The sequence below is a fragment of the Balaenoptera borealis genome, assembly GCF_965194805.1.
Source record: "Balaenoptera borealis genome assembly, chromosome: 5".
NCBI classification, from domain to species: domain Eukaryota; kingdom Metazoa; phylum Chordata; class Mammalia; order Artiodactyla; family Balaenopteridae; genus Balaenoptera; species Balaenoptera borealis.
Genome location: NC_138862.1, coordinates 196,309 through 211,641, shown reverse-complemented (window position 1 = coordinate 211,641; position 15,333 = coordinate 196,309). Strand labels below are relative to the sequence as shown.

Below are 15,333 nucleotides of genomic sequence, written 5' to 3'. Positions count from 1 at the left end.
CCCATGTTAGGGAAGTTTTTGACTATAATCTCTTAAAATATTTTCTCAGACCCTTTCTTTTTCTCTTCTTCTTCTGGGACCCCTATAATTCGAATGTTGGTGCATTTAATGTTGTCCCAGAGGTCTCTGAGACTGTCCTCAACTCTTTTCATTCTTTTTCCTTTATTCTGCTCCCTGGTGGTTATTTCCACCCTTTTATCTTCCAGGTCACTTAGCCGTTCTTCTAGCTCAGTTATTCTGTTATTGATTCCTTCTAGAGTATTTTTAATTTCAGTAATTGCGTTGTTCATCACTGTTTGTTTGCTCTTTAGTTCTTCTAGATCCTTATTAAATGTTTCTTGTATTTTCTCCATTCTGTTTCCGAGATTTTGGATCATCTTTACTATCATTACTCTGAATTCTTTTTCCGGTAGGTTGCATATTTCGTCTTCATTTATTTGGTCTTGTAAGTTTTTACCTTGCTCCTTTGTCTGTAACATATTTTTTTGTCGTTATATATATATTTTTTGATGGGTGGTGCTGTATTCCTGTCTTACTGGTTGTTTGGCCTGAGATGTCCAGCAGTGGAGTTGGCAGGCAGTTGGATAGAGCTGGGTCTTGGTGCTGAGATGAGGACCTCCTGGAGGCCTCACTCCGATTGATATTCCCTGGGGTCTGAGGTTCTCTGTTAGTCCAGCAGTTTGGACTCGGAGCTCCCACCACAGGAGCTCGGGCCTGACCTCCAGCCTGGGAACCAAGATCCTGCAAGCTTCATGGCACAGTTAAAAAAAAAAAAAAGGAAGAAATAAAGAAAAAAAGGAGCAGTACAATATCAAAGAATGAAAAACAAAATAAAATTAGAAAGATAAAAAATATATTAGGAAAAATAAAACCACAACAGAAAAAAGAAAAAAAAAAGGAGGGGGTTGCAGCAAGCCAGGAGGAGAGATCACTAACGAAGTATAAAGAATAAAATAAAATTAGAAAAATAAAAGGTTTATTAGGAAAAACAAAAATCTAAAAGAATCAATGACAGTGAATCAACAAGGTAAAACAGAACCCCAATCTAAAAGAGCAAAAAAGAAAAAGAAAAGAAAAAAAAAACCTTGGCTATGAGGGCGGAGTTCAGGTGAGGGTGGAACAGGCAGGGGCGGGGTTTAGGGTGGGGCAGGACCTAGGCGGGTGGGGGGGTGACGTTTGAGCATGGGGCGGGACCTCTGCTTAGGGCGGAAGGGGAGAGGCAGCAGGTGGAAAGGAGGGCCTCTGGAGTGTGGAGCTCCGGAGTCTGGACGTAGGGCCCTGAGTGGGGGTGTGTGGGTGGGGTTTAGGCCCAGTGCATTGGAGTGGGTCTCAGAGGTGGTCTCCGAGTGTAGGGGCGGGGCTTGGGCTCCGCATGGCAGGAGGGGGCCTGGGTGGGCAGAGGATCAGGCCCAGGAGCCCAACAGGCTTCTGGGGGCCCGAGTGGGCAGGGGAGACCTGGCCACACTCCCTTTTGATCCTCTGCCCTCCCAACGGTCCCCCAATTTCCCCTTTCGGGTGTGGGATCCCTTCCCCTCCCCCAGGCACCCCTTAGGGGCACCAATCCTGTCCCACCTCCACTTCTCCTCCCCCCTCACTCCCCCCACGTTCTACCGGTCGTTGAGGGTTCCTCCCGTCCCCTTAGGTGTCCATGGTCCCCCATCGGTGCCTGGTAGGTGCTCTAGTTGTGAGGAGACGCAAATTCCGCCTCCTCCTAGTAGGCCATCTTGACTCCACCCCTGATGTTCCACGTTTTTAAGAAGTGACTTCAGCCAACTTAAAGGGTGGTGAGAATCCTGAGGATATCCCAGACCAGGTTGATCCTGTTGGAGAGTTAAGACCCCGAAACACTTGAGGGCTTTAGGCACGTGGGGACAGCTGACTGCCGAGTGAGTGGGGTGGGCGAGAGGCTGATTTCCCTGACCGATAGCCACGCCCAGTTCCGAACTCCACGCGGCTCGATGGGGCTTAAGCCCAGGCTGTGACTGGACTCGGTGACGACTGCCGTGTGGGCGCAAGAGAAGCCCTCCCCTGGGCCGGGCGGCTCAGCCCGTTCTGTGCCTCTGGAGGTGACAGACATGAAGACCCGAGTCTGAGCAGCGAGGGGGCTGCACAGACACGGTGTCTCCTGTGCGTCTCCCTCCCTGCAGTTTGAGTTCATGATCGAGTCTATCCTCTATGCCCGGGACGCGTGGCTGAAGGAGGACGGGGTCATCTGGCCGACCACGGCCGCGCTGCACCTGGTGCCCTGCAGCGCCGACAGGGACTACCGCAGCAAGGTGCTCTTCTGGGACAACGCCTACGAGTTCGACCTCAGTGCCCTCAAGTGAGTGTCACCGGGCGCTCCCGGGCTGTGGGAGCGTGGGGGACGGGCTGCAGGTCTCAGACCTGCCACCGCGCTGAGCTCAGTTTGCTCACGTGACTAAGAAGTTTGCACGTTGCCTTACAGGTCTTTAAACCGACAACAGATGTGATGGGAAATTGAAATGTCCCATTTATAAGACCCCAAATATAATGGGAAAAATAAGGTCATGTTTATAAACGCGTGGGCCGTTAAAACAAATGACTGTTCCCACTAAGAGCCGTAACCTTTTAACAAGAGTCAGAAAATGTGTTAGTGAAGGCATCGCTGGCATTTGGTAAAGAAAGCAGTGCTCCACAAAAGTTCACTTCCTGGTGTATAACATACGTCAGGCTTGTGGTAGAGCTTCAGGTTTTAACATAAAACGGTCTTCTCTCAAGGCCTTCATGGTTGTCACATCGCCTCCTCTGAGAAGGATAGTGACACGTGTCGGCTGCGTCCCCTCTGAGGTGCCGTGGGACGTGGGCAGGAGAGACCCAGCAACAGCCCTGGAATTAGGGAAGGGCCCCTTTGTCAGAGGCAGAAAGAAGCTTCTGTTCAATGAGCCTGGACACCTGCTAGGTATCCAGCTGGGGAGTTGGCAGCAAGATGGGGGCCTCTGGGCCTTTTTATTTTTTGTTAAAAAACTCAAAAAAAGAAAAAGTATCAACATAAAGGTATGGAATCTTCCCTAGTCAATGTACTCTCAACCCAAATCCCAAAGGGGATAGAGAGGAAGGGTCTCCAACAGAGTCGTTCCGTGGTTCATGTAGGACTAATGTGTGGGAAGGGCTGGGAAGGTTTGAAAAGAGCAGGCGGTGGGGGGGGATGGTTTCTCATGCTGCCCGAATTAACGCCCAGTAATGAAAGCGACAAGGAAAGACGGAGGAAACTCTGAACAGGGTCTGTGGTGTCCGGAAAAGGCGCACCGTGAACTGGCGGGCGGAGGGATAAGGTGCTGAGGCCGCACGTTATCCGCGACACCGGTTGGCCCCTTGGAGGAGATGTCTGTTCTCCTCTCACGCCGTTCGTTAACATTTAATTGCCCGTGGATTCCGTGTTCTCTGGGTGTGTGCTGAGACCCCACGAGTAGGACACCGAGGGGCCCCGGAGGGCTGGCCTCCTCGGGCCTCCTCAGCCCTGCCTCTTGCCCGGTGAGTTAGAATTCCTGCTAACGCAGGGGAGGCGTGATAGCCGGAGATGTGGGTAAATGATATTGAGCAATTACTGTGACTTTTCCCCAGATCTTTAGCAATTAAGGAGTTTTTTTCGAAGCCCAAGTATAACCACATTTTGAAACCAGAAGACTGTCTCTCTGAGCCGTGCACCATATTACAGCTGGACATGAGAACGGTGCAGATCGCCGACCTCGAGGTGAGAAGAGGTGACCTTTCCTTCCTATTCAAATAAACAAGTTAAACTTGTTGCTATTGATTTTCCCACAGTCTTTTTTTTTTTCCTACTCTGATTTTGTTTTTTGTATTTTTAGGTTATTTTCTTTATAGTTAACCTCTTCAACATCATCAGTTACTTTTAGACTTATGTGTAATATTCTCAGCATCTTCAGATTCAAATAAATTATATGTTTCATCGTGGAGTTTGAATTAAATTTTTTTTCTAAGTTTTTTTTAGCTCCCATTGATGATAAAATTCTTAAAATTCTTTTATTTACCCTCTGTGGCCACGAGGTGGCGTGTGCGGGTTAAGGGCTGCTCTGAGGTGGAGGAACCCCCTTCTGGAACTTAGATGGGCAAAAACCACGTGCAAAGTGAACTTTTGAGGCTTTAGTTAGTTTGGGGATTGTAGAGACTCAGTCTGGAGCTTTATATTTGTACAAAGAATTGAGAAGAGGAAGAATTCCACTTGAATTTGGGGATAGAAAATTAGGCAAATGAGACCCAAATTGCTCAAAACCTCTTCTGATTATCTGCAGCCTTTGAGTTCAGGATGCAGGTTTTAACATTTACTTTCCCTTGGAGGAAATATGGTTTTTGATGTGTTCAGCTAAACTAGCAAGTTACAGATTTGTGGTATAACTACTGAAATAGACGGTGTGGCTGCTTGGGGCAGTGCTGTGGGATCTGGGACAGAGCCCCACGGAGGCGGGAGCTGCCCCCCCGGTCCCCAGCGCCCTTTTCTTACTCATTTGCTTGAACACAGATGATGAAAGGTGAGCTGCACTTTGCCATCAAGAAGGCAGGCACCCTCCACGGGTTCACAGCCTGGTTCAGCGTCCGGTTCCAGAACCTGGAGGAGGACGAGCCACAGCTGGTGCTGAGCACGGGCCCGCTGCACCCGTGAGTGTGCCCCTCCTTCTCCTGTGGGCAGCACGGAAAGCCGGGCAGAGTCGCGAGGTTAAAGGTCTAGGAATATCGGACGTGGGCCCCAAACCTCTCCAGTCGCGGGCACGTGGGTGGGTGGGCTGGCGCCGGGGCCGGGCTGTGTGTGGCAGTGAGTCCGGGTTGCCCCCCCGGCATCGGGCTTCCTCTGGGCCGGGGTCGGGGGGTCCCCAACACCCTGGATGGTCAGGCTCCACCTTCTCTCTGTGGCCCCAAATGCTGCTGCAGCTCTTCACCATCTGACACAGAAACAGTCCACAGGGTTCCAGGGGCTTTTACTTCGACTTCTGGGGAAGGCAGATGTTTCCTGAGACACATTTTTTGAGCAGTAAGGTTTCAGGGCTGCACACTTGCTCCTGCGCGTGGGGAAGCGCACCTTGTCTGTCGTGGTGCTGGACACAGCGGCCCCTGGGGGGTGGGCACCGCCTTCATTCGGGGACTTCCACTGCCCCTTTCAGTAATGGCCTCAATGCTCCCCTGCACCGTGTGGTCGGCAGAAGTGAACAAGCCCAGGGAGGGATGCAGACGCCCGAGTCAGACGCCCCCGTGGTCTTTGGGCCCAGGGGGTCCTCAGCGTCCTTTGTGGAAGTTGAGCTGGAGGACGAGCTGCCTGGCCAGAGCCTCCTTCCAGGGCCCGCAAGAGAGGGGCCTCAGGGGCCCCCGCAAACCGTGTGTGCCTGGCGTTTCCCACCTAAGCGTCTGTGTGGGGTCATCCACACACAGGTGGCATGGGGACAGGATGGGGGGCAGGGCGTGGGCCAGGGAGGGAGACCCCCCCCACGGTGGCTGAGGGGGCGGCCCAGCGTCAGGGAGGATGTGACACGAGGGGGAGACGCAGCAGAACCTCACTGTGGGGTGTGACCTGGGTCCTTTCAGGTGCTTGGGTGTGAGAGTCACAGGACTTACAGAATCTGGGGTGTCACTGCTCCCCCAAATGCTGCACTTGTTTGCTCACACTCTATTGAACCTTCACAGGAATTACGACTTTTTTTGGACACGATTTCAGCAGCATGTATCTCGTTTTAACTGCAGAAACTAGAACCGTGGGCGTCAGCAGTTCAGAGAAGGTGGCTTTGGGTGGGCACTGCCGTGCCAGCTCGTGGAGGCTGGGTTGACCCCACGAGGGGCTGGGGACAGGTGGCCCCTGGGGACCTGTGTCTGGCCACGTGCCCCTGCGGCCCGGCCTCCTTGGCACCAGGGAATCTGTGCAGCGACAAGGAGGCCCCCCGGGTTGTGGGTCCACGCGGGTCCCATGAAGCCGTCTGATCACAGGGTGGGGGCATGGCAGTCCCGATGGGCTCCCTGAGGGGTGACAACACGCCCCTGTCTTGCAGCACCACCCACTGGAAGCAGGTGCTGTTCATGATGGACGAGCCCGTGTCCGTCCTCGCGGGAGACGTGGTCACAGGCTCAGTGGTGTTGCAGAGAAACCCCGTGTGGAGACGGCACATGTCTGTCACTCTGAGCTGGTCCGTCACTTCTAGGCAAGACCCCGGGTCGCAGAAAGTAAGATATTTAGCTGTGGAGTCACGGGCTGTGGTGCCAGTCCGGGCAGCTGGTGGGTCTGTGGTGGTCGCGGTGGCAGATGCCTATTCCCACCCGGCGGACCCCGTGGCCAGAGCTGGGGCCGAGGGCCGGGCCATGGTGCAACCTCGCTCACCCTGCGTGCCTTGCCGTGGGCAATGTGGACGTGCGGTGGAGTCGTGGTCTGCCCGTGGCAGCAGTTTGAGGGCTGAAGTGAGCATGTGGCCAGGCGGGGCCTTAGGGCTCACGGCTCACAGAGCCCACGGAAAATCCTCCTCTTCAGACTCAGGGTTAATGCAGGAGAGGGAAGAAAATAATCAAATGGTTTCCCTTTATTTTGTAGTACCTGTTTTGCGCTTTGCTTTATGCTGATTTTACATTAAAAAAGTTTAAATGTTTGTTGTTGAAAGTCTGCACCTGAATACCAGACTCTTGTCCAGTATTAAATTATTATTAGGAAATACTGTGTGTTAATCAAACTGAAATGATTTATCATCTGATTGGTTTGTTTCCTTTGTCTTTCTCAGGTTGGAGAGAAAGTCTTTCCCATCTGGAGATGACAGGTGCAGCTCTGTGTGGGATGCAGCGTCTTGGAGGGACAGACGTGACTCAGTGGAGTCGGCCCTGGACGGGAACGCGTGTCCTGTGGAAGCCGCGGACTTGCACCAGGATGGGGTGGTAACACCCTCACCTGAGGGCTCGGGGCCGCGGGCCCTCCCCAGACGTGCCCGTGCTCCTCGGGACCCACGCTCGCCATTGTCACTGCCCTGCCTGTCCTTAGAACTGGGCTGTGTTTCCAGGTGTCCACCTGTGGGTAGTTGATGGCCCAGTGTCCCTCAGCCAGGTCTAGTTCTAAGCTCGTAGGACACTCTCGTCAACCCTGTGCTCCTGTGAAGGTGGCTGTTCATGCGTCGTGTGTGCGTGTCCTTCCCGCCCTTGGCTCACCCACTCAGCTCGCGGGATGTGGGGTCACACAGAGCCTCGTGGGAGCCTGAGGTGCGATGCATGCGATGGGGCTCTGCATGGGGTAGTCCACTTGTAGAGACGTCTTCCAGATAAATTATGTGTCGGCACATAGTACATGCTCAATAAATATTTTTTAATAAATGAATGTTGGTGTGTATCCTGTTTCTGTGCACATACATTATTTTTCAAAAGCATGGATCATACTGTGTGCATTGCTCTGTAACCTTTCTCATCTAATATTATGAAGAAACTTTCATGCCAGTAGGTACATGTCTGCAGTTTTTGGTTTGTGTGGTTTTGATTTTTAGTTAACTTTTTATTGAAATATAAATTATATACACCAAACTGCATAAGTCATGGGTATACAGATGGATGAAGTTTCACAAAGTGGGCACACGTGTAACCAGTGCTCAGGCCCAGACCCTTCAACACGCTGGAGGCCCCAAGTGCCCCTTCCACTCAGAACCACCCCCAAGGCTGATACCTGGCTTCTATGACCAGAGAAGACTTTAGCCTGGTTTCAAACATTGTGTGAATGGGCTTGTACACTGTGAATTTGCTGTAGACTGAATGTTTGTGACCTCTCAAAATTCATGTGTTGAAAACTAATCCCTAATATGGTGGTGGTAGGAGACGGGGCCTTTGGGAGGTGATGAGGTCGTGAGGGTGGACCCCCAAGGATGGGATTAGTGTCCTTATAAAAGAGACCCCAGAGAGCTCCCTGGTCCCTTTCCTCCATGTGAGGACACAGCAGGAAGCCTGAACCAGGAAGGGGGCCTCACCAGACACTGGTGTTTGACCTTGGACTTCTCAGCCTCCAGAACTCTGAGATAGATGTTTCTGTTGTTTATAAGACACCCAGCCTATGATATTCTGTTACAGCAGCTCAAACAAGGACAGGCCTCAGCATATGAATTTTGGAGGGACACAGACCATAGCATTCTGCCCCCGGGTCCCCCAAATTCATGTCCTTACCTGCAAATACATTCATTTCCATCCCAACAGCCCTAAAGTCTTGACTCAATCCAGCACCAGCTCCGAAGTCCAAAGTCTCATCTAAATCTCATCGAAACCAGATATATGTGAGACTCAAGGTAGGATTCATCCAGAGGTGACCCATGGAACCACATGAGTTTGTGCTTCTAAAACATAGTGACAGGACAGGCACAGGACAGACATTCCCACTCTGAAAGGGGAACGTGGAAGGAATAAAAGGGTGGTGGGTCCCAGGCATGTCCAAAACCTAGCAAGGCAAGTTCCATCAGTATTTAGGTCTGGGCAATAATCCTCTTTGGTTTGATGCTCTTCCCTCCAAGCCCACTGGGCAGCAGGGACCCTTCCGCTTGGGCCACTCAAACAGCTCTCTGCGAGGGCCCCACCCCTGAGGCCCTGGGTTGGGTCATCCTGGTGCCCTGAAACCGAAGGGGCAACCCCCGCCCCTGCCCTGTGAGGAGGAAGCAGCCTCACCTCCTGGGCCTGTGGGGGCAGTGGCAGCCGCTGGGGGTCAGTCTTCCCTTTCCTTGAAGGATAATCGTGTTCGCAGTTGAACAGCTCTGTGCTGTCGAACCCAATGCTCGGTGCCTTGTTTTGCTCCTCCTGCTTTAATATTTGTTCTTTGTCTTTGATTTCAGCAGTTTTATTACATTGTCATGGAGCTTCTTAAATCTGTGGGTTGATATTGTTCGTCAGTCTTAGAAAATTCTGGGTCATTCTTGCTGTACATGTTGTTTCTGCCCTACTTTCTCTCTTCTGTGTATTAGGTTCCTTTACACATTTGTTGGAAACTACTCACCGTGCCCCACGTGACTCATAGTCAAGCTGGCGACTTTCTACCGACCTGCTGTCCAGCTCACTCACCCATCCTGTCTTTCACTGTGTCGGATCTTGAACTCCTGGGCCCTTCCCTGGTGTTGGCCATGGGGGAGTGTGGGTCCTCCTCCAGCATCCGGGAGAGCCAAGCAGATGGTCCAGACGGGCCGTCACCCTAGGGGGACATCCAGACCTGAGCGAGCGGGGCGGGACTCCTCTTGGGGCCGTGAGTAGGAGGCGCCCTTGGATACTCTCTCATATTTTATCAGAGAATAAAAAATGAGAGAACATTCTCCACTTGTTTTATTGAACCAACATAAATGTACCAAAAGTATACAACGACATTGTGGAAAAAATAATTATAGGTGAATACCAGCAAGTTAAAATCAGTGATATGTAAAAATAAAATATCAACAGGTCTATTTGAATTCCAGGACTAAAAGACTGAATAAACATTTAAATATAAACTACTCAAATGCAGTGGGGAAGTAAATTGACCACATGAGTAGGAAAGGGGTAAAAATCATGTAATTTTTAAAAATGTAAAAATGATAAAATTCAAAACACATTCATAATAAAAAATTATTAGCAAAGTAGGAATAGAAGAGAGATTTCTTAATCTGATAAAATTCAGAGGAATCCTGCAGCAGACATAGTTTTCATAGGGTTAATTAAACTTTAACTATATTTTTCTGTTACCTTTTGAATAGAGCCCAGAGGCAGAATAAAAAAAAGCAAATACTTTTCAATACTGTGTCTTTTCTTTCAAAACACTTTTATGGCACTGTATCCTTCTGTTGAGAGGAAGGCTGGGTGGTGACCATGCCATCACTAGTAATTCCCTTTTATTAGAGAGCATTCTCATCTTGGCAAGGGAGGAGTTGAGGCAGGAAATTCTACTGGCATTTTTCAGCATCACCAGAGGACACACGGCTGGGTAGCAAGAGGACAGAAATCCAGTGATGCTCTCTAGCAACATGTTACTTTCAGATTTTAAGGACAAGTAAGTGGTAAGGCAGCTGTTGGTCCAACAATAGAAGACAAAGCAGCTTACGAGCAGAATGGTGTTGGTGGCTTTGGTTTCAGGAGATGGCCTGGGAGTAAGGTTGTTGCCATGAAGATTCTGAATTGTCTTGTGATTGTAGAGGAGCATCACCATGCAGCCACTGGTCCAGACCGTGAGGTTGATGTAGACGAAAACCCGGATGAGCATGGAACTCTGGAATACTGCTGACTCCCTGTAATCCCCTCGCTTTGTTTTACAGTAAGCCAGAGAATAGCCCGGTTGAGCAGCTGAGGCATTGGTGACGCCTCATTGTTTGTGATGATCCAGATGTAGATAAGCATGTTGATGACCCAGAAAAAGAGGCATGAAGGCAAAACGCATGTGGAGGTTTGGGGTTTGAGCCATGCTCACTTAGAGTTTCCGGGGCTAATTTTGATGGCCTGAAAAGTGTTCAAGATAGAAATTGTGCAGAGAGAAATGCCTTGAGTCACCCTAGGAATGTACAACAATGATTTACAGCCAATATCACCCATTATAGGCCAAATTCCAAAAGATGACATTGCATCTTGAATGCCTCTGAACATAATGGTCATGATATTAGCTAGGGTTAGGTGCATGAGAATCCTATCTGTGGGCTTCTTCTGGTGTGGATGAATTTTTTAAATGCACATGTATAATATTAATACGAACAGGTTTCGCAGATTCCCAATGCCAACTTGAGAGATGAAGAAAATTTCCAAAATGGTATCAGTTGAATATCTAATTCTTAGAAATTTTGTACAACAGTCTAAAGAGGACCACACCTCTGTTATACGAATAAAAATTGGCAATAGTTGAGCCCCAGGAAGGAAATATCAATGTAATAATTCTGTCTCATAGGAAGAGATTTCTCAGCTACTCAGAATTCCAACCATGAGTCGTGTTTCAGGAGTCTGAAAGCAAGGAATTGATAAGGTCTCTACGGTAAAGAATCCAGGGCTCAGTAGGAGGTGAGCTTCCTATTTTATCCCTATTAATTTAGGCTTTCTCTTGGGAAATTCTAGGCCTTTCCCAAAGGTCAAATTTGCAATTGGCAATTGACAATTTTTCTCCTAAACATTAGAGTTAATTTCAACTATACTCTTGTATTTTTAAGTAGTCTGGGTAAAATATCCCTGAGAGCCGTTACCTATTGATTTTTTAGGACAATTTTTGTGTTTTTTAATTTATTTCAGTATCTGATTTAGTAGATTCATGGAATATTAAGGATAGAATTGATGGTTGCTATTGTGATAAAGTTACTTGAGGAGCTTATTTATGTAGATTGTTTTGAATTTGTGTATCTAAAGTCTTTCTCATCAACAATATTCTTCTCATTCAATAAAATAGTGAGTTCTCTCTTATTGGCACTTATCTCTCATTTGGCTCTGCAGCATCACCCAAGTGTTTCTATTCCAGTCGAATGTTTTTCAGAGCAAAGCTACTTAAAGAGCTTTTCTAACATACAAGGACCAAGCCTACTTCTTTAGCTATAATACTTCCTTTAACACCCTTTCCCATTTTCTTCACTATAATTTTTACCATCTAGGAATATAATCTTATATTAATGCAGGATCTAGTATGTAAGACATTCGATATCACAGATCTCATTTTCCTCACTTGGTTATATAAACTTTGCATTGTTATCTTTATTTTGCAGGTAATGCAACTGAATTTCAAGAAACAAACACCTGTGTCTACATTAACTGTGCGTGTGGTTGCTGGTATTATTACTTGAACCCAGATTCATCTAATTTCAAACCTTCACTGATGAGCTGGGAGATAAATACATTGTCCTAATCAATATTCAATGTTCAATGTTCAATCAATGTTCAATGCTTGTTTCACAATATCTTTGTGATGTTTGATTGCTGTTTTTAAGGAAAAACTCTGTTATCACTGCTTCAATTGCATGACATTTTCCTAGCTATTTTAAAAAATTTCCAAAGACTTCTGCTAGCATTGTATGCATACAGTTCCATTTCTGGCCTAACATTTAATTATGTAGGGCTCCAACCTCACTTTTACTTTACTGTGATGCATTCTTCCCTCCACCCTCCTATTATTCTATGACCCAAACACTACTTATAGTTGATGTATAACCCAGACCACTCTCTTGAATTCCAGAATAACACACAGTGGCCACAAAGGTCTTCCCAATCTCTCCTGCGTATGTTCTTCCTCTCCTAATATTCTTTTCTTGATCAGAAAAATTGATTGAGTTGCAGAAAATTCTATTATTGGACAGTAACCAGGTCAACACATGGACAGTAGAGGTATCATGTGCACCTAAAACTCTGAGGGATCCATTCCACTCAGATTAAAGGAGATGTGGTCCCAAGAGTCTGAGTAACATATTATTGTTTTTTTTCTATATCTTCTTACCACTTGTCCCAGATGCACATGCAGTCACAGGAAAGGTGCAGAAGGGCAGGGTAAATCAAGTCCTAGCATTCTGGCTGGAGTGCCAAAAAAGAGAGCTCTAGGGACCCAGAAAGTACTGAGGACATCCAGAAAGGGAGGATCTCAGAAAAGGAACGTTATAAGCTTGTTGCTGAACCCCCGGCTTGCCCTCAAGCTGTGCATGCATGAATGTGACCTTAGGAATGTACCACAGACTCTGAGAATAACTACAGGATAGACCTGTACCTAGGTGTCAGAGTGGCCACTGGGTGACACACACATGTGACAAATCCAAAGAGTCAAGCCTTTGAAAACATAACTGACATTGAAAGCAGAACCCACTGAAGTCTGGCCAGACTGTGGCCTGGATATAACTTGGTCCGTTGCTGGCTAAAACAAGCATTTTCTCATATTCCATTGTACTTCAGCAAGATCCAGAGGTCATAACGTAATATTGAAAATGTCCTGGTTACGTTACATATTCACTTAGCATGTAATTACTCAGAAGAATCAGGAAAACTTCAATTCACATGGGAAAAAAATACATAAGTCAACATTTAGTTAGCCCAGATTTTGGAATTATCTAATAAAAAACTTGAAAGAAACCACCATAAATATTCTATAAGGCAAAATGACAAAGACTCTTGAAATGGATAGAATGATGGAAAGTCTCAGCAAAATAAGTAGAAAATATAAAGGAGAACCAAATTGAAAATTTGGAACTGAAAAAACACAATGGCCAAATTTTAGAAATAACTTCACAATATAAGCTCAATAATAAGAAGGAGAGGAAAATTTACAGAGTACTCTATAAATGAAAAAGGGTCTCAAACCTTTAATCTAAACTTCTTCCGTAAGAAACCAGAAAAAGAAAAGAAAAATAAATCTAAAGCAAGCAGAAGGAAAGAAATAATAGCTGTAAGAGCAGAAGTAAATGAAAATAGGAAAACAATAGAGAAAATCAATGAAACTAAAATCTGATTCCTTGAATAAATCAATAAGATTGATAAACCTTCAGCAAGGATGACAAAAATAAAGAACATGCAAATCATCTATACCAGGACAAGATGGGGGATATCGAGAAAGAAACTCCAGCTGTGAAAAAGATAATAGGGAAATACTATAAACACTTTTACACTCATAAATTTAAAACTTAGAAGAAACAGTCATGCTGAATTCCTCAAAAAACACAAATACCAAAACTCAACAAATGAGCTAGATGGTCTGAATAGTCCATTAAAGACATTGAATTTATAATTAAGTAGCTCCCAACAAAGAAATCTCTGGGCTCAGCTGGTTTCACAGAAAGTCTTCCAAACATATAAAAAGAATGAACATGAATTTTACAATCTCTTCCATTACGGAGAAGAAGGAATGCTTAAAACCATATTTTATGAGGCTAATATAACTCTGTTACCCAAACCAAACAAAGACTTTGCAAGAAAAGAAAACTCAGACCAATATCTTTTACCAATCTAGATACAAAACTCCTGAACTAAATATTAGCAAACTAAAAGTCCAACAATATAAAAAAGAATTATACACAGATTAAGTGGAATTTATGCAATGTAGCAAGGCTAGTAAGCATTTGAAAATAAATTGGTATAATTTATCTTCACTGTAAACCATCAGTTCAAAGAGACAAAGAATAAAAGTCGTAACAAACAAGTGAGGCGGAAAAACAATTTTATAAAATGTAATGCCTGCTCATGGTAAAACCTCTCAGGAAGTTAGGAAAAGAGAATTGCTTCAGTTTAACAGCATCTACAAAAGACCTACAGGTAACATCATACTTAATGGCAGAAGAGGAATACTTTCTCCCTAAGGTCAGTAACAAGGAGAAACAACAGAGAAAGTTAATGCAACAAAAATTTTGTTCAATGAAAATATTAACAAGGATGTTCATTTCCAGTACTCTATTCAACATTATACTAGATGGATTAAACCAGTCACAAAAAGACAAATTCTGTATGTTTCCATTCATATGAGCTACTTAAAGTATTCAAAATCATGGAGACAGAAAGTAGAGTGGTTGTTTCCAGGGGCTGAGAGGAAGGAAGAGTGGGGTGTTCTAGTTTACAGGTATACCTGGCTTTATTGTGCTTTGCTTTATTTCGCTTCACACAGATATTGTGCTTTTTGTTTTGTTTTACAAATGGAAAGTTTGTGACAACTCTGTGTCAAGCAAATCTATCAGTGCCATTTTCCCAACAGCATTTACTCATCTTGTGTCACATTTTGTGATGCTCACAACACTTCAAACTTTTTTTTACTGTTATGATATTTGTTATGGTAATCTGCGGTCGATGGTTTTTGACGTTACTACTATGACTCATGAAGGTTCAGATGGTGGTTAGCATTTTGTTAGCAATAAAGCATTTTGTAATTAAGGTATGTACTTTTTTAAAGACATATTTCTACAATACACTAGACTACAGTATAAACATTACTTTTATATGCTCTAGAAAACCAAACGTTTTGTGTGACTATTTACTGAGGTGGTCTGGAGTCAGGCCTGTAATATCTCCAAGGTATGCCTGTAATGGGTATAGAGTTTGTGTCACAAGATAAAAGAGTTCCATCCATCAGGAGATGGATGGTAGTGATAGTAGCACAGCATGATGAATGTATTCAGTGCCACTGAACTGTACACTAAAAATGAGTAAGGTGGTAAATTTTGTATTATGTATATTTTAGCAATGTAGAAAAATAAAAAATACTTAGAGAAGAATGAAAATGAGAACAATACACCAAAACTTGTGCAAAACAGTGAAGCAGTGCTCAGAGAGAAATTTATAAGGGTAAATGTGAATATTAAAAAAAAGAAAGCTCTCAGTCCAGTGAATAACTTTACACCCTAAGGGTCTAGAGAAAGAAGAGCCAACTTAACCCTAGGAAGCAGAAGGATTGAGCTCTTGAGACATGCAACA

The 15,333-nt window shown here is 45.7% G+C and overlaps 1 protein-coding gene and 1 pseudogene across 4 annotated transcripts in view; one reads left to right on the top strand and one right to left on the bottom strand.

The window, feature by feature from the left end:
* The window catches only part of PRMT2 (protein arginine methyltransferase 2), a 37,117-nt gene extending 29,805 nt beyond the window's left edge, over positions 1-7,312 (top strand). Inside the window, exons 7-11 of one of the 3 annotated variants that reach the window (XM_082393047.1) lie at positions 2,148-2,323; positions 3,583-3,712; positions 4,499-4,635; positions 6,012-6,183; positions 6,729-7,312. In XM_082393047.1, the coding sequence (XP_082249173.1) occupies positions 2,148-2,323; positions 3,583-3,712; positions 4,499-4,635; positions 6,012-6,183; positions 6,729-6,761 (648 nt within the window). In that variant the 3' untranslated portion in view covers positions 6,762-7,312. The remainder of the gene's footprint in view (positions 1-2,147; positions 2,324-3,582; positions 3,713-4,498; positions 4,636-6,011; positions 6,184-6,728) is intronic. The other 2 variants (XM_082393046.1, XM_082393048.1) reach the window with 2 other exon arrangements.
* A 103-nt stretch (positions 7,313-7,415) lies between these two features.
* LOC309628999 (vomeronasal type-1 receptor 1-like) lies at positions 7,416-10,515 on the bottom strand (annotated as a pseudogene). Its single transcript has 2 exons — positions 10,500-10,515; positions 7,416-10,388 (listed from the first exon to the last, which is right to left on the bottom strand). The product of its transcript is annotated as a vomeronasal type-1 receptor 1-like (transcript).
* Between the last annotated feature and the right edge of the window lie 4,818 nt (positions 10,516-15,333).